This window comes from Leptodactylus fuscus, chromosome 3 (genome assembly GCF_031893055.1).
Source record: "Leptodactylus fuscus isolate aLepFus1 chromosome 3, aLepFus1.hap2, whole genome shotgun sequence".
In the NCBI taxonomy this organism is placed as follows: Eukaryota; Metazoa; Chordata; class Amphibia; order Anura; family Leptodactylidae; genus Leptodactylus; species Leptodactylus fuscus.
Genome location: NC_134267.1, coordinates 107581217 through 107599663, shown reverse-complemented (window position 1 = coordinate 107599663; position 18447 = coordinate 107581217). Strand labels below are relative to the sequence as shown.

Sequence of the window (18447 nt, the reverse complement as noted above, 5' to 3'; positions counted from 1 at the left end):
GTTAAAAAGCCCCAAAGAAACTATAGTTGAAATCAGGATGTCTCAACAACCATTTACTGCATATAAAGCAGTCTGTGTTAGAACAGGGGCAGTGGGGGATCAGTGTGCTTCTTTTATTTTATTAACTCGCTCTGAACCCTTTATCAAAAATGTTTCTCTAGTTGACAATCCTTTTAACTTTAGAACGTGAAAGTATAGACACGTAAACAAACAGTCAAAAAGTGATGGTTTTGCAATTGAAAGTTGTTGCTAAAGACTCCTTCAACATGTCAGTAGAACTTGTAACATATTTGATAAATAAATGTAAAATAAATGTAGCATCTGTAATCTTTCAATAATTTTTTTATTCAGCACGTATATACCCAACAAGAGGTGCGAGAACTTCTTGGCCGCCTTGATCTTGGAAACCGTACAAAAATGGGACAGAAAGGATCATCAGGATTATCGCGAGCTGTGTCAGCTTTTGGCATTGTGGGTAAGCTGGGTCAACCAGTGAGTAAAGGTGCTCATACACCTTTAATAATTGTCAGCTGTTATTGAAACCCAAGCCGGGATCAAAATTCTGATTGTGATGTTGTGTCAAAATATTTGGAATCCATATCTATCTATCTATCTATCTATCTATCTATCTATCTATCTATCGTGAGCTCACACGGAGAGAACTAGCCTAACTCATGCAGTGAGTGTTATCCCCTTTTCGTTGTACTAGTATGGCGGATGCCGGGTGTTAAAAGATGGCAGTTGGGAAGTTGGGTAGTCACCATAGCCACTGGGTGTCTGCTGTTTTATACAACAGACACCCAGCACTAATGCCTTTGATCAGTGCCCGCAATGATTGTGGGCATTAACCCCTTGGGTACCTCAGTCAAAGCTGACCGAGGCATCATTTTACCAGCAGAGGGTGTGGGCGCCATCTTGCGGGGGTTCGCCAGCACCCGGAGCAAGCCCCAGGGCCGGCGCCCCGGTTTCTATGGCAGCCAGGAACCTTGTGAAGGCTCCCAGTCCTATCATTCAATAGTTTCTATAGCAGGCTACTCTATGTAGCCTGCAATAGAACTGCTGTGATTAGTGATCAGACCCCTAGGGATCTAATAAATGCAAAAAAAAAAAAAATCAAAATTGCCAAACCGCTGTTTTTTCATTGTTTTTCTCTAATGAAAATTTGAACAAAAAAGTATTCAAAGCAATACCAATTCTGCATAATGCTATCACTAAAAAGTACACCCAGCCCCGCAAAAAAATACACCCTATGCTTCCCTGTACATGGAAGTATAAAAGTTACGGGTGTCAGAATATGAAGATTTTTAGAAAAATAATTTTTTGGCACAGTTTTGGATTTTTGTTAAGGGGTTAAAATGTAAATAAAACCATATGAATTTGATATCCTTGGAATCGTACTGAAATGTTGAATACAGATGACATGTCCTTTTGGCTGCATAGTTAACGCCGTAAAAACGAAGCAAAACGAAATCCACTCCATTCTGAATTATTTTTTTTTTAATGTAGATTGTGAGCCCCACACAGAGCTCACAATGTACATTTTTCCCTATCAGTATGTCTTTTTTTTTTTTTTTTAAAATATGCTGAATTTTTTTTTTCAATCTCCCCAGTACGTTATACAGAATAATAAATGATAGCATCAAGAAAAATTTGTCCTGCAAACATTTAAGGCCTCATATGGCTCTGGGAGTGGAAAAATTTAAAATGTTACTTGGTTTGGAAGGGGGGAAACAAAATCGAAAAATGCCTGCAGCGGGAAAGGGTTAAGCAAGTTGTGTTTATTCAGTAACATAAAATAATATTTTATACAGGAAAGTAAATGGTGTCAAATATAATAGAGCATGCTTAGAAACCTGTAATCATGATTGGTCATTGGCTGGAAGGGTTTCTTGACACTCATTTGGCCACCAGCTATTTCTCCTGACTCCCCAATGCATGTTTGGCTGACTGTGTATGTGATTGCAATTGAGATAGTGGTGTAAGCTGCTTCTGGATGCATCAGCTTATCACTAGAGATGAGCGAATTTTGCATAAATTCGATTCGGCAGCTCGCCAAATTTTCCGATACTATTCAATCCAAATTCATTTGTGGCGAATTGCGTTAACCCCCTCCTGACATGCGCCCTAATAGTATGGCACTGCTGAGAAGAACTTTCCATAAACCATGCGGAAGCACATGCACCTGCTTTGTGGGTGTCAGCTGTATGTAACAGCTGACACTATACTCTAAGGCTGCTTTCACACGGAGTAACGCACTGCTCATTCTGACACGTAAACACGGGTCAGAGTGAGCACTGTGAAACGGAATCCCGTTGTCTTCAATGGGTGCCATCTTACGCGCGCTACACATTGAAATCAATGGGTTAAAAAGCCTCCCATTGATTTCAATGTGTAGCGCGCATAAGACGGCACCCATTGAAGTCAAAGGGATTCTGTTTTACAGCGCTCACTCTGACACGTGTTTACGTGTCAGAATAAGCAGCGCGGTACTCCGTGTGAAAGCAGCCTAACGCCCACAATTGGAGCTGGGCTTCAATCACTGTTGTTAACCCCTGAGATGCCACAGTCAAACATGACCGCAGTATCACAGGGGTTTTACTATATATTGGGGTCCCACTCGCCACCCCCCGCAACGTTTTCGGGGGTGCCGTAGTGATTAAAAAAAAAATACTGGTAATCACTTGTCCTGGGCTCAGCATCCACTTCGGAGCACCGGCGGGAAGAGCTCTAGAGTGGATGCTGAGCCCAGGACAGGTGAGTATCAGTATTTTTTTTTTTTTATCTTTACTCACAATGGCACCCCCAGATCTCGCTGTGGGGGTGCCAAGGGGAACACTGAGCATGACAGAACCCCTGGAACGTGGCATTCAAGGGAGTAAAACCCCTGATCGGAGATGAGCGTTTCGTTACCACGAAGTGTGAAGAAATCCAGATTTGGTGCGAATCAAATATTTCTTGAAATTCGGATCGAATTCCACTTCGTCAGCTTTGATTTGCTCATCTCTACATATCACCAAGCAGAAATAAAGGATTAGGCTTTGAAATTCATCATGCCCAATTCTTCTCAATTTACCATAAGCTAATGCTGCCAAAACTTTGAGGCCACCCACACTGTTTTGTTTTTTTATCTGGCTAAGTAACTATTCAAAATTCATTTGTCTTTAACTGAGTTCAGAAGACTATTGAATAGTGAGGCAATGGCATTAACAGGTTCCGGATAGTTAGAATCTCAATAGAAAAACATGAGGAGCCCTGCTGTGAACTCATCATAGGCAAGGACATACAGTAGATAGAAACTAATCCCAGCCCTTATAGGGCTGTCAGCATAGTTTACAGTGATGTCTTTCTTTTTCAGAGCCATTGCTTCATTCTTGTTAAAATGATCCTTTTAGCCCTATGTAAAGGAGGAGAAAAGGCCTTCAGGGGCGTTGTTTTTCATTAATGGGCTTCACTATCTGCTGACCGCTAACTGCTGCTCAACTCTGCCTCTGCTAGTTGACTGACATAACCGCCCGGCTATCTGATCAAATATACATTTTTTATAAAATAATTTAGTTAGGTGGGTGAGGTTATTTAGCTTAGTATTAAAGTATCACTTTATCTTGGACAACCCCTTTAAAGAAATCATGGCTAGGTTTCTGACAAGTGCCAGACCATAGAAAGTTCCTGCATTCATGGTTGTATCTATTGGTAACAAAAGACTGTCCTTGCTAAGAAGGAGAAAATATTTAAACATCAGCAAAATGTATAATTTATTTGGTTAAGGAGACCCCAAAGAAAAATAATAGCATTTTTGGTTTGGATGTTGATGCAGCTGATTATGAGGTTGGATTATTAAAAAAAAATTATAAAGGTCATGGCATAACATAAACGTTCATGAATTATAATTGAGGGTAAAATGCCCAATTAACCACAATTTTGGTTTACGTCATAATCACCCAACTCTGATATGCAGATTATTTTATTCTTTCAAACATTAAAGGGGTTATCCCATGAAGTGAAAACAGCAGGACTTTTCTCCAAATGCACATTCAGCCTGATCGCAGCCAGTCTGCATGTGGGCGGAATTGGTGGTGGCTGGCACTCCCATTCCCTTCAGTGGGGTTGTCTGAGATAGCGAAATACTTGGGCTGTTTTTGGCTCCAATGGAAAGGAAATTTCTTCATCCTGAGTATGATGGGGCAAGTTTATGGTGAAAACCCCACTAGGTTTTCCTTTATTTTGTGTTTTGGTCCACAGTTTTCAGTTTCTATTATATGATCTACATTTTTTTTTGGAATGGATGCTTTATGGAGTTTTGAAGCAAAATATGGTAGGCGGCTAGTTGTCAGCAACGTCTGTGGTTACTTGTTGTTTCTGGGTTTGAAGCACTAAGGTTAGGTTCACATCAGCTTTCGGGTTTCCGTTCGGGAAATGGAAACCTAATCTGCATAAAAAAGCGGTTACCTGTGGACCTCTTAGACTATAATGGGGTCAGTGTGATTTCTGCTCGGTTTCCACCCAAAAAATGCGGAGAGGGGAACGTAATCCACGAACGTAATGCAAGCGCTGGTGTGAACCCAGCATCAAGTGCACAAGTTTTCCATTTATTGAGACATGAGGATACAAATGGTTAAAATGGTGTTTTTCAATAAAAGCACGCAGTACTCTATGCACGCGTACCAGAGTCTTTTTCAGCAGGGGGAGATGTTTTCATAAATTTCCTCCTCACTCGCCTGCTGCTGCAGCATTGTGCTTCCTTTTGAAGTGTACACGTGAGCTGTAAGCCAGATCTCTCCTGGTTATTGAAAGTATGAATCAGATACTTTAGTGCAGTACGGATGACTAACACATAAGAGGCTACATTTCTATTCTATCGCATACTGGCAAAAGCAACCCCTGCCTTTTACCTGTACACTGTACATAGATGCTGCAATTGTAAATACACACTTTACATTTCATGTAAACATCTCTGATTTGCTTGTTTCATTCTGTAATGTTCCACTGTTGTATATAATTGAATGCTATAAAGAGAACTCTACAATAGAATTTTTTTCTTCTGTTTTCAGTTTTTATTTTGATCAGATAGTTTTTATTGAAATTTTCGAATACAAAAAAAGACCAGTTCCAAACCCCCCAAACCTCCTGGTCGTATCCTCATTTGCCAAAAATAAACATGATTGTGTGAACACCGTTGCATCTGTGCATAAGCAAGTACGTCGCAGCAGGTGATCTGGGTGTAGTCCAAAGTCCCCCTATGCCCCACCATCCACTGCATAGGGGGAGCATTGGAAAACAAGTCCCAGGCTCCTAATGTGCACAGTATACACATTCTGGCATTTGAGAAATCATCATACAACTGTACAAATAGAAACCTAGTTAGTGCATTGGATACAGTGTGGCAGCATCCAAACCATCGGAGTAACCATAGAAGTATCTAAGCTGTATATGATATCTGTCTGTAAGAAGAGTCCTATGTGCCAGGTAAGGGATATCTTACTAAGGGACCCAAAGGTTATTAAATGTTGTATATTCACTTTTTTTTTTTTTTTTTAAGTACACAAATTTCTTCATCCGGGTGGGAAGTGTTTACTTTAGTTTTAAATCCCAATATCTTAGAGGCTCAGCATCTCTCCAATGGGCTGCTATCAATTTATGAGCCAAATAAAGAAGTAGTCGAATGGCCAGATGCTGCCCATTGGTCATCTGCTTTTTTTTTTTTTTTTTTAATGTAGATTGTGAACCCCACATAGAGCTCATAATATACATTTTTTTCCCTATCAGTATGTCTTTGGAATATGGGATGGAAATCCATGCAAACATGGGGAGAACATACAAACTCCTTGCAAATGTTTTTTTGCCCTTGGTGGGATTTGAACACCAAGACTCCAGCGCTGCAAGGCTGCAGTGCTATCCACTGAGCCACTGTGTGGCCCCTTGGTCATCTGTTTTTTTAGCAGTATGTCCCAATAGGCATACAATGGGGTCTAGATGTGTGAGACAACCATATACTCTCCCCACAATGTTAGCCACATAAGTGTGAAATGGATTTCCAGGAGGAATGGCTGCATAGAGACCCGATGCAGCCTCTCTACTGCAAAGAATGAGCAAAGGTTAATACGTGACTGAGGCAGGATTCATTATAATCAGTGTGTTAATTCCCCTCCGCCTTCTCCAGGAACCCCAACATTTAAATATTAAGTCTTAGGCGATTATTTGTACTGTTCTACTTAGCCTTAATGGCATCCAGGGCTCTAGCTTGTTGTTGAGCCCAGTTTTGAGGACAGAACCTTGTCCTCTATTTCAACAACCCCTCCTCTAGTGTCGTACCCTACTCTGTCACTTCATTTAAATCTTGTCAACGAATAGAGATGTCCTCTCTCAGTCCACTTACCTGAAAGTTAAGGGATTTATGACTGTCACCAATGGCTCATCATATCATCTCCCTGGGTGAGCTCACATCCATCCTGGATCTCCTTCTTCTCAGTCTTTTTTGTGGCTTTGTCCTTAACCATAGCAGAGGACAAACACCAGAGGGCAAGAAAGCCCCAGTATCACCAGGTTACAGCAGGAAATCTGGATAAGCACAGGAGCTAAAAGATGGTTTATCTGTTCAAATTGCATTCTAGCTCATGCCATCCTCTGTTATACCCAAATCACCCCCCCCCCATACAGCTGTCACCAACTAAGAGGAAGATGAAACTCCATGGACTGCTATACCCCAAATCACCCGACCCCCCCCCATACTCTCCCCCTTGACTCCAGCTCCCCCACCCCCCTTTATTAGCTTTGGGGCAATGCCAAATATCTATTTTTTTCCTGTGCAGCGTACACTATAAGTAACATGCTACCTTTATTCTGTGGGCCGGTACGATTACGGCAATACGTCATTTATATTATTTTTTAATGCGTTGCTATTTGTGCAGAATAAAATTCAATTTAGGGGAAAAAATCTATTATTTTTGCATCGCCATCTTCTGAAAGGCATAACATTTTTATTTTTCGGTAGAGCTGGTTGAGGGCTTATTCTTTGCGGGATGACCTCTGCTTTTTATTGGTACCATTTTGGTTTTCATCTGACCATTTGATTACTTTTTATTGAACATTTTGTAAGGCAAAGGTGGTGAATAATCATTATTTTGTGCGGTTTTCTACGTTTTTTTTTTATGCTGTACGGGTTAAATAATGTTTTAATTTTATTGTTCAGGTTATTACGGACGCAGTGATATCAATATGTAATGTTTTTTTTCTATTTTTCTTTATTTTACATAATTAAACATTTTATATGGGAAAATTGGATTTTTGGGACTTTATTTATTTCTAATTTATTTTAAACTTATTTAAACTTTATTTTTACTTTTTTTTAATAACTTTTTTTTCTTTCTCCTGTGGGATTGAAGCAGCGATCTGCTAATCACTGATTAATTACATGTACGCTGCAATACACGTGTATTGCAGCGTACAGGAAACTGTCAGCCCCGTGCAGATAGCTTCCATTTTGGCAGGATCAATCAGGTATGTGCAGGGCAGATCTGGGGTCACTGATTAGATCCCGGGCTGCCCATTACCAACACTGGCACCCCCAGAAAACATTGCAGGGGGTGCCGATCTCCGCGCGAACTTACTGACACCCCTGAGATGCCGGCGGTCATGTTTGACTGCCGACATCTCAGGGGTTAACACCCGTGATCAGACCCGGTTCTGACCGCGGGTGTTACAGGGCAGTGTCAACTGTATGTTACGGCTGACACCCGCAGGGCATGGTGCGCACACAGGTTCTGTGTGCGCACCATGCAGCCGCCATAGTACTACGCCGTACTATTATTCGATCTCGATCCCAATTCCGATCCCAATGCAAGTCAATGGGATTCTTTTACTAATCGGAGATCAGATTTTAAAAACAATCCTATTCACTATACAGCATGGAAATTAACTATTGAACGCTTTAATTGTTAGAATCCACGCTGTGTAGTGATTTTTTTTTTTTTTAATCACTAAGTAAGTTAGAGGATTTTTTTTTAATCCTCTGGCTACTTAGTCCCCCCTGGTGTCCACTTACCTGCAGAGATGGCTGGTCCGGTGCCCGGTGTTCTCGTTCTTCTTCGCCTCGCTGCCTCTCAGGTTAGGAGAGTGTGGGCGGGTACTGGGAGGGGAGACGTCATGTCTCCCCGCACTGTACCCGCCCACACTCTCCTAAGACACAAGCACCGCCTTCTTCCTAGCTCTTTAAACACTAACCTGGGAGGCGGGAGCAGCGAGGCGAAGAAGGAGAACACCGGGCACCGGACCAGCCATCTCTGCAGGTAAGTAGCTAATAGAGATGTTAGCTAGTCTCCCATTAGAATGAATGGATGCAGCCGGCGCGCAGGGAGTTAAGGCTTTGTGCCGGCTGCTTCCATTCATTCCTATGGAACCGCAGCGGAGCCTTCACACTTAGTATACACTCCGCTCAGAATGAGCGGAGCGTATACTCAGTGTGAAGCCTAACATTCTTAGCTTTTCATACAATGCTTGGCCAGTAGCAAAGCATTGTGGGAAATAATCACTGATCTCGATCCCACCTAAAAAGATTGTGTTCGGAATTCCGATGGCGATCGTGAAATTTTCTCGATCGCCGATTGGAATCCAATCTTTTCTGAACACGATTGCTCAACCCTAGTGGTATGTCATTATGGTTGTACAGTGAAATTAAACCAAAGCCTATAAGAAAGTCACACAAATGTACTTTTTCTCCAATTCCACCCCATTCTGAATTTTTTTTCTAGTTTCCCAGAACATTGTATGGAATTTGAAATTGCACCATTATGAATATCAATATGTCCTGCAAACATTAAGCCCTCATGTGGCTCTGTGAACAGAAAAATTAAAAAAGTTATAGGGTTTGGAAAGGTGGAAAGTCCAAACGAAAAATTGAAAATCAAAAAATGCCTGTGGTGGGAAGGGGTTAACAGTGGCATTCTTTGATTTTTGTTTTTGACTCCTCTCCAAATCCTATAATTTTTTTTATTTTTCCTTTCACAGAGCCATATGAGGGCTTAATGTTTGTGGGACAAATTGTGCTTCATAATGGTACCATTTAACCGCTTCGCTCTGCAGGCATTTTTCGATTTTCGTTTTTGATTCTTAACATTACTTACCCCATAACTTTAGTATTTTTTTTCATTCTCAGAAACATACAAGGGCTTAATGCCTGCAGGACAAATTATTTTTCATAATGGTACAACTAAATATTCCGTACAATGTACTGGGAAGCTGGAAAAAAATTTCAGAATAGGGAATTTGAGAAGTGCACTTATGCGACTTTCTTGCAGGCTTTGTTTTTATGGTGTTCACTGTGCAGCCAAAATGACATGTCTTCTATATTTGAAGGGTTGGTATGGGATTACCAAATTTATACAATTTTGGCTACATTTTAACCGCTTAAATAATATCCAAAACTTTTTTTCTAAGAGTCACTATATTCATCAGGTTACCCCTGACTTTCGGAGTTGTCTACTTTTTAAAGATTTTAATCTCTTGATAGCCACCTTCTTTGGTAGCTCTTGGAAATGGGTTGAAGAGTCTACATCTCAGATTGGTTTACCCAAGAGAATTGTATACTACACCAGATGAGCCCATAACCGTGAGCAATCCCAAAAGTGTTCATGTAATCCGTATAAACGTTTGCCGTGTTACCTTCAGTTTATTTTAAATGCCTCAGTGACTCACTTCAATCTGCACGGCTGCCACACATCCTTGTCTTACATGATCCTTCTCTAGAACAATCTATGAAAAACTCATAATCTATATTAAGACAAAAGGTCGAATACATTTTCTAAATATTGTGTAGTACTCTTCATAATTTGATTTCAAAATGATTATAACCTAGTCTAATGGTAATTCAGTAAAATTCTTCTTCTGACAGGATTTGTCCAGTTTATGGAAGGGTATTACATTGTGCTAATCACTAAAAGAAGAAAAATGGCTGACATTGGAGGTCATGCAATATATAAAATAGAAGACACAAGTATGCTGTACATTCCAAATGATTCTGTACGAGTCACCCACCCTGATGAAGCCAGGTAAAAATGAATTTACCTAAAAGTAAATTATAAGTCATTGTATTAAGTCAATGTACACATCTACATTAAGTGTGAAGTTACAACATCTGAACCTATGGTAGTTATTTTATGGTAAATAATGTTTGTTGTCTTCCACAATCTCTCCATATCTATTTCCTTGTAAAACAATGATCTGTTCACATTTCTGTTTGTCTACATCAGACTTATATGTTTGGAGTATACTTCAATGTATATTTGCAAGGTATTCACCGATGACAACACTTCCTAAGTGTAAACTTATATTGTATTGCTTTGTGCATATCCCCCCCCCACAAACACACTCCTAAGGGATAAGCTCAATACAAGGCATCCAGACAGCACTATGGAATTGTAGATATAGCTTTTTTTTTTCACTGTATTTTTACTCCAAGTAGTTTAAGTATAAGAACGTGGTTAAAGTTCCAGGTTGTTGTGTATTTAGGAGTGTGTCATTGTGTCTCTCGAAAATTGGAAAAAGGAAGGCCTGCATGTAGAAATTTTTCCTCTACCAGTTTCAGTTTGAAAACAACAGACTCCTAAAGAGCCCTGTTATAGGGCTCTGTGTGTAACCGCTAATTTAGTGGTCCACTTTCCATTGTTCGGTTCTCATGAAACACCCAAACAACAGATGTGGCACAAATTTACCTTAATGAGGATTTGTCAGGTTGATTTGGGACACAAAACCATCCACAGACCCTTATAGACCAGCTTCTTAGAGTCCCAAATTGCTCTGTAATAAAGCCATTTGTGCACGCAATAAAAATAAAAAAGCGCCTGGACATCATGGATCCTTTTCCAGGGTTCGCAAGTGATCTTGTGAGTTGAACTGGAAGCCATGACCATTGCTTCCGGGGTTGGGCTCGCTGGAACTCCTGCTAATCCCTACTCACTCTTCCCCTTTTTTTATGTAAGTAAAGAATGAATTTTTTTTTTTTTTTTTTAAATAAGAAAAGCTTTATACTTGCCCTGCCGCTGTGCTCCCTGCTCTGGCACAGTTCTTCACCTTGTCTTTAATGAGCAAGCCCCATACCCCTAGCACTTGCTTGGTGAAGTCAAGGCATACATATTCTGCTCCACTGAAGAACTTCTCAGACACTTGGGGCACCAAAGATGAGCCCGATCGGACTCATCTCTAGGTAAGTTTAAAGTGTTTTTTTTTTTTTTTTTCTTAATGTAAAAAGAATTGCAGGCATGGATGTAATCAAAACATGGCGATTTTGGAAGCTAAACCCCAGATGTATAAGGACTTGTGGGTGGTTTAGTGTCACAAGTCGACCTGTCAGATTCTCTTTAACTCATCACAGGGACATGGAGCAGCTTCTTCTAGTCTTGCAGTTATCACACTAAATTCTTCCTTGTGTGGTTGATGGGGAGAGCATCACTCTGATGTCAGAACATGTAATCGCGCCTCACAGGGTGTGATTTAGTGTAATGACTTCATGACTGGGCAATGCTGCTCCCTGCCCCTCTGACTAGTTAAGGTGAATTTGTGTATGCCAATCTAAAGGTTTTAAAATCTTATGACTGAATAGGTCAGTGGTTTTTTAAATCTCTACTGTCTACTTGAATGTATACTGTGTGGAGGACACTATGGAGGCATTACATTGTTTGTACAGCTACTACGGGGGCATTAAATTGCGTGGCAGCTACTACAAGGTTATTCTATTGTGTGGAGGTTACTATAGGGGCATTCATTTGCGTGGGGGCTACTATGGGAACAGTGTACTGTGTGTGGACCACTAACAGGACATTATACTTGTTGGGAGACTAAAGAGGCCTCATACTATGTAGGGATTACTAGGTGGACATTATACTGTATGGGATCCACTAAGTGAGCATTATACTGTATGATAGACACACTAAGGATACAAAGGGAGCACTTAGTGGCATCATACTGTGTCAGGGTAACCAGGAGGAATTATCATCATTATTATTGTGTTGGAGCAGAGAGGGACTGAGAGGGAACGTGTGGTTTCAAAGGGAGAAATGGACGTAACTTAACAAATTCATCCTTTGCACTGGGCCCACCAATGTGTTAAAAAGGCTCTGCTTTCATGTCTTGATTTTGATTCTTCATTTTGTTTACCTTTTAGATATTTAAGAATATTCCAGAATGTGGATCTGTCTAGCAATTTTTACTTCAGGTACATTAATATGCAAAGATTTTTCCCGTCTGCACCAATGGAATCATTGCTTGTTCCATCTTTTCTGACTATATATCTTAACAAGATTTCTCTATTCTGTTTTTAAATACTTGTTCATTCATATTTTCCACTGTATACTTTTGTTGCATACCAGAAAGTAAAAAAATGTTGGCGTAAGGCCAGATGAGGGACATAACCGCTTCATTTATTATTATTGCCGTAATAATTTGGACAGTGGGAACATAATGTATATGTCTGAAGTTATGGAATTGTGTTAAATAATTGGAATGTTGCTGTCAATGCATCATTCATGACAGGGCCTAGTGTAAGGCATATTTATATGAGCTTCATGTTACATAACTAACTGTAGAATTTACTAGAAGTACAAACAATGTCAAGGTCTAGCAGACAAATTTCTGATACTGGGATTATAAGTAAAGAAAGTTAAAGGGGACCTTTCACCAGCTGGGGCACATGCGGTTTTATATACCGCTAGAAAGCCGACAGTGCGCTGAATTCAGCGCTCTGTCGACTTTCACGGTCTGTGCCCCATACCAATACCATAGCTCTTCACCGTCAGAAGGGCGTTTCTGACAGTCTGTCAGGAACGCCCTTCCTCACAGTAGCGTCTATAGTGCTGTACTGTGAGAGGGGTGAGGAACGCACCGCAATTCAGCGCACTGTTGGCATTCTAGCGGTATAGTGTGATGTCAGTAGAGTATTAACCCTTTGTGTGCTAAAGAATATTATGATTATTATAATATGTAACACCAGCTCTAACTAAACAGCAGCATGCCTCACTAACCTAGTGCAAGTCCAAAAGTGTGTCACAAACGCAGTAGCAAACTGCAAATGTCAAGTCCAAGGGTGTTCAGGCTGCAAACCTGCCAGCCCTCCTTTTACCAGGCTTCCTTCCCCAGTAATGACCATGAGAAAGCCTCACCTGGGACTAGGGGTGTGGACTGGAAGACTCCCACTACCAACTTGTCCTTCAGTCCAGAAATTTCAGCCCATGTCACTTAAATAAAAGAGCATTAGCAGACTACCTTCTGCTAAAACATCTATCCTTCAAGATTTCCGTTATCCCGCCTGGCTGAGGAAACCAGGTGAGATAGATACCCCGTCCAACACTTTACCAAACTTTATATATCAAAACTAAACACAGATATAAAATCATCCAAAAGGAATACGAAAAAATTACATTAGTAAAAGCCACAGCACACCTTTCCCCCCAAAAAAAACCGTAAGAGAACTCTAGCAACAAAAAATAAATCCGTTCTAATCAGTTCAGAACATTGTGTCCGCAAGCTTTTTGTTTGTTTGTTTGTTTATAAGGTTTTTTATATTTTTCAGTGAAGTAGTAAGTATAGTACAAATCTATATAAATATTGTAGTTATAATGGCACACAGAAAAATAGGTGCTATGTCATTCCTTCCTCTCAATGAAAGTCATAAAAACAATGACAGTAGTCACTTGTACAGTGCTTTCAAAAAAGTTTCAACTATATTTGTAACTCGTGTGTAATTGAATGAAGAGACTTGAAGGTATGTGGTCCCCTTCATTCACTTGTGACTTTGAGCAGGGCTCTGTTCTCAAACTAGATGTAGATTCTAGAGGTGAGTCCAGCATCTATGAGGCATTTATGGCATATCCGATGGACATAGCCATAAATGCCACAATGGGATTACCTCTTTAAGAAATATCCAATAGTGGACTTGTCTCATTGTCTTTATTTTATTTTTAGTTGTAATAGCTTTTCTTCTGTCTTTGCTTTTTTTCACCATTTTCAGTTACAGTTATGATCTAAGCCATTCACTTCAGTACAATCTTACAATTCTTCGGATGCCCGCTGAGATGATGAAGTCTGAGATGACAATTCAGACACGTCAGGAAGGTTTTGATATATTTGAAGACGAAGCATTAAGCAGCCATGGAGGAAGTAGTGAGTGGATCCCATTATTGTTGATTGCTTAATATAGATATTTGCAGTATATTATGTTAGTCTGCTGATGATGTTTTCTTCTAAGCACATGGTCAGGCACACAAAAAATACATTTACGGGAAAAGTTAAATTGTAGAAACTGTGTCGATATGTTGATTTCAGTACTTGTTTTGTAACTTTCTGGAATAAATATAAAATGGTTACATAGGTCTTTTTTAACCGCTTCCCTGCCTATAATGTATCTTATTAGAGATGAGCGAACACTAAAATGTTCGAGGTTCGAAATTCGATTCGAACAGCCGCTCAATGTTCGTGTGTTCGAACGGGTTTCGAACCCCATTATAGTCTATGGGGAACAGATACTCGTTAAGGGGGAAACCCAAATCCGTGTCTGGAGGGTCACCAAGTCCACTATGACACCCCAGGAAATGATGCCAACACCTCTGGAATGACACTGGGACAGCAGGGGAAGCATGTCTGGGGGCATCTAACACACCAAAGACCCTCTATTACCCCAACATCACAGCCTAACAACTACACACTTTACACACTCAATACCACCTCTCTGACAGTAGGAAAACACCTTGAAACATGTGTATTTGGCACTTGCAGTGAGGAGAGCTTGTCACCAGCAGTGAATTTGGCCCTTGTAGTAAGTTGAGGTTGGCACCAACATTTGTTTTGAAAATCAGGGTGGATTGAGCCTCTAACCAGCAGAGTTTGGGCAAATTCATGGTGGAGGGAGCCTCTAAACACCCCAGTTTGGGCAAATTCATGGTGGAGGGAGCCTCTAAAAACCCCAGTTTGGACCAATTCATGGTGGAGGGAGCCTCTAACCAGCCCAGTTTGGGCAAATTCATGGTGGAGGGAGCCTCTAAAAAACCCAGTTTGGACCAATTCATGGTGGAGGGAGCCTCTAACCAGCCCAGTTTGGGCAAATTCATGGTGGAGGGAGCCTCTAACCAGCCCAGTTTGGACCAATTAATGGTGGAGGGAGCCTCTAACCAGCCCAGTTTGGACCAATTAATGGTGGAGGGAGCCTCTAACCAGCCCAGTTTGAACCAATTCATGGTGGAGGGAGCCTCTAAACAGCCCAGTTTGGGCAAATTCATGGTGGAGGGAGCCTCTAAAAAACCCAGTTTGGACCAATTCATGGTGGAGGGAGCCTCTAACCAGCCCAGTTTGGACCAATTAATGGTGGAGGGAGCCTCTAACCAGCCCAGTTTGGACCAATTCATGGTGGAGGGAGCCTCTAAACAGCCAAGTTTTGGGAAATTCATGGTGGAGGGAGCCTCTAACCAGCCCAGTTTGGACCAATTCATGGTGGAGGGAGCCTCTAAACAGCCAAGTTTTGGGAAATTCATGGTGGAGGGAGCCTCTAACCAGCCCAGTTTGGACCAATTCATGGTGGAGGGAGCCTCTAAAAAACCCAGTTTGGACCAATTCATGGTGGAGGGAGCCTCTAAACAGCCCAGTTTGGGCAAATTCATGGTGGAGGGAGCCTCTAACCAGCCCAGTTTGGACCAATTAATGGTGGAGGGAGCCTCTAAACAGCCCAGTTTGGGCAAATTCATGGTGGAGGGAGCCTCTAACCAGCCCAGTTTGGACCAATTCATGGTGGAGGGAGCCTCTAACCAGCCCAGTTTGGGCAAATTCATGGTGGAGGGAGCCTCTAAAAAACCCAGTTTGGACCAATTCATGGTGGAGGGAGCCTCTAACCAGCCCAGTTTGGGCAAATTCATGGTGGAGGGAGCCTCTAACCAGCCCAGTTTGGACCAATTAATGGTGGAGGGAGCCTCTAACCAGCCCAGTTTGGACCAATTCATGGTGGAGGGAGCCTCTAACCAGCCCAGTTTGGACCAATTAATGGTGGAGGGAGCCTCTAAACAGCCAAGTTTTGGGAAATTCATGGTGGAGGGAGCCTCTAACCAGCCCAGTTTGGACCAATTCATGGTGGAGGGAGCCTCTAAACAGCCCAGTTTGGGCAAATTCATGGTGGAGGGAGCCTCTAAAAAACCCAGTTTGGACCAATTCATGGTGGAGGGAGCCTCTAATTAGCCCAGTTTGGACCAATTAATTGTGGAGGGAGCCTCTAACCAGCCCAGTTTGGACCAATTAATGGTGGAGGGAGCCTCTAAACAGCCCAGTTTGGGCAAATTCATGGTGGAGGGAGCCTCTAACCAGCCCAGTTTGGACCAATTAATGGTGGAGGGAGCCTCTAACCAGCCCAGTTTGGACCAATTAATGGTGGAGGGAGCCTCTAACCACCCCAGTTTGGACCAATTCATGGTGGAGGGAGCCTCTAACCAGCCCAGTTTGGACCAATTCATGGTGGAGGGAGCCTCTAAAAAACCCAGTTTGGACCAATTCATGGTGGAGGGAGCCTCTAAACAGCCCAGTTTGGGCAAATTCATGGTGGAGGGAGCCTCTAAAAAACCCAGTTTGGACCAATTCATGGTGGAGGGAGCCTCTAACCAGCCCAGTTTGGACCAATTAATGGTGGAGGGAGCCTCTAAACAGCCAAGTTTGGACCAATTCATGGTGGAGGGAGCCTCTAAAAACCCCAGTTTGGACCAATTCATGGTGGAGGGAGCCTCTAACCAGCCCAGTTTGGACCAATTAATGGTGGAGGGAGCCTCTAACCAGCCCAGTTTGGACCAATTAATGGTGGAGGGAGCCTCTAACCACCCCAGTTTGGACCAATTCATGGTGGAGGGAGCCTCTAAACAGCCAAGTTTGGACCAATTCATGGTGAAGGGAGCCTCTAAAAACCCGTTTGGACCAATTCATGGTGGAGGGAGCCTCTAACCAGCCCAGTTTGGGCAAATTCATGGTGGAGGGAGCCTCTAAACAGCCCAGTTTGGGCAAATTCATGGTGGAGGGAGCCTCTAACCAGCCCAGTTTGGACCAATTAATGGTGGAGGGAGCCTCTAACCAGCCCAGTTTGGACCAATTAATGGTGGAGGGAGCCTCTAACCACCCCAGTTTGGACCAATTCATGGTGGAGGGAGCCTCTAAACAGCCAAGTTTGGACCAATTCATGGTGGAGGGAGCCTCTAAAAACCCCAGTTTGGACCAATTCATGGTGGAGGGAGCCTCTAACCAGCCCAGTTTGGACCAATTAATGGTGGAGGGAGCCTCTAAACAGCCAAGTTTTGGGAAATTCATGGTGGAGGGAGCCTCTAACCAGCCCAGTTTGGACCAATTCATGGTGGAGGGAGCCTCTAAAAAACCCAGTTTGGACCAATTCATGGTGGAGGGAGCCTCTAACCAGCCCAGTTTGGACCAATTCATGGTGGAGGGAGCCTCTAAACAGCCCAGTTTGGGCAAATTCATGGTGGAGGGAGCCTCTAAAAAACCCAGTTTGGACCAATTCATGGTGGAGGGAGCCTCTAATTAGCCCAGTTTGGACCAATTAATTGTGGAGGGAGCCTCTAACCAGCCCAGTTTGGACCAATTAATGGTGGAGGGAGCCTCTAAACAGCCCAGTTTGGGCAAATTCATGGTGGAGGGAGCCTCTAACCAGCCCAGTTTGGACCAATTAATGGTGGAGGGAGCCTCTAACCAGCCCAGTTTGGACCAATTAATGGTGGAGGGAGCCTCTAACCACCCCAGTTTGGACCAATTCATGGTGGAGGGAGCCTCTAACCAGCCCAGTTTGGACCAATTCATGGTGGAGGGAGCCTCTAAAAAACCCAGTTTGGACCAATTCATGGTGGAGGGAGCCTCTAAACAGCCCAGTTTGGGCAAATTCATGGTGGAGGGAGCCTCTAAAAAACCCAGTTTGGACCAATTCATGGTGGAGGGAGCCTCTAACCAGCCCAGTTTGGACCAATTAATGGTGGAGGGAGCCTCTAAACAGCCAAGTTTGGACCAATTCATGGTGGAGGGAGCCTCTAAAAACCCCAGTTTGGACCAATTCATGGTGGAGGGAGCCTCTAACCAGCCCAGTTTGGACCAATTAATGGTGGAGGGAGCCTCTAACCAGCCCAGTTTGGACCAATTAATGGTGGAGGGAGCCTCTAACCACCCCAGTTTGGACCAATTCATGGTGGAGGGAGCCTCTAAACAGCCAAGTTTGGACCAATTCATGGTGAAGGGAGCCTCTAAAAACCCGTTTGGACCAATTCATGGTGGAGGGAGCCTCTAACCAGCCCAGTTTGGGCAAATTCATGGTGGAGGGAGCCTCTAAACAGCCCAGTTTGGGCAAATTCATGGTGGAGGGAGCCTCTAACCAGCCCAGTTTGGACCAATTAATGGTGGAGGGAGCCTCTAACCAGCCCAGTTTGGACCAATTAATGG

The 18447-nt window shown here is 42.6% G+C and overlaps 1 protein-coding gene across 1 annotated transcript in view; it reads left to right on the top strand.

Moving 5' to 3' along the window:
- Window positions 1–18447, top strand: part of FIG4 (FIG4 phosphoinositide 5-phosphatase) — a 212580-nt gene that overhangs the window by 31022 nt on the left and 163111 nt on the right. Inside the window, exons 4-7 of the mRNA XM_075268134.1 lie at window positions 352–475; window positions 9884–10040; window positions 12152–12202; window positions 13994–14145. Of these exons, the coding sequence (XP_075124235.1) occupies window positions 352–475; window positions 9884–10040; window positions 12152–12202; window positions 13994–14145 (484 nt within the window). The remainder of the gene's footprint in view (window positions 1–351; window positions 476–9883; window positions 10041–12151; window positions 12203–13993; window positions 14146–18447) is intronic.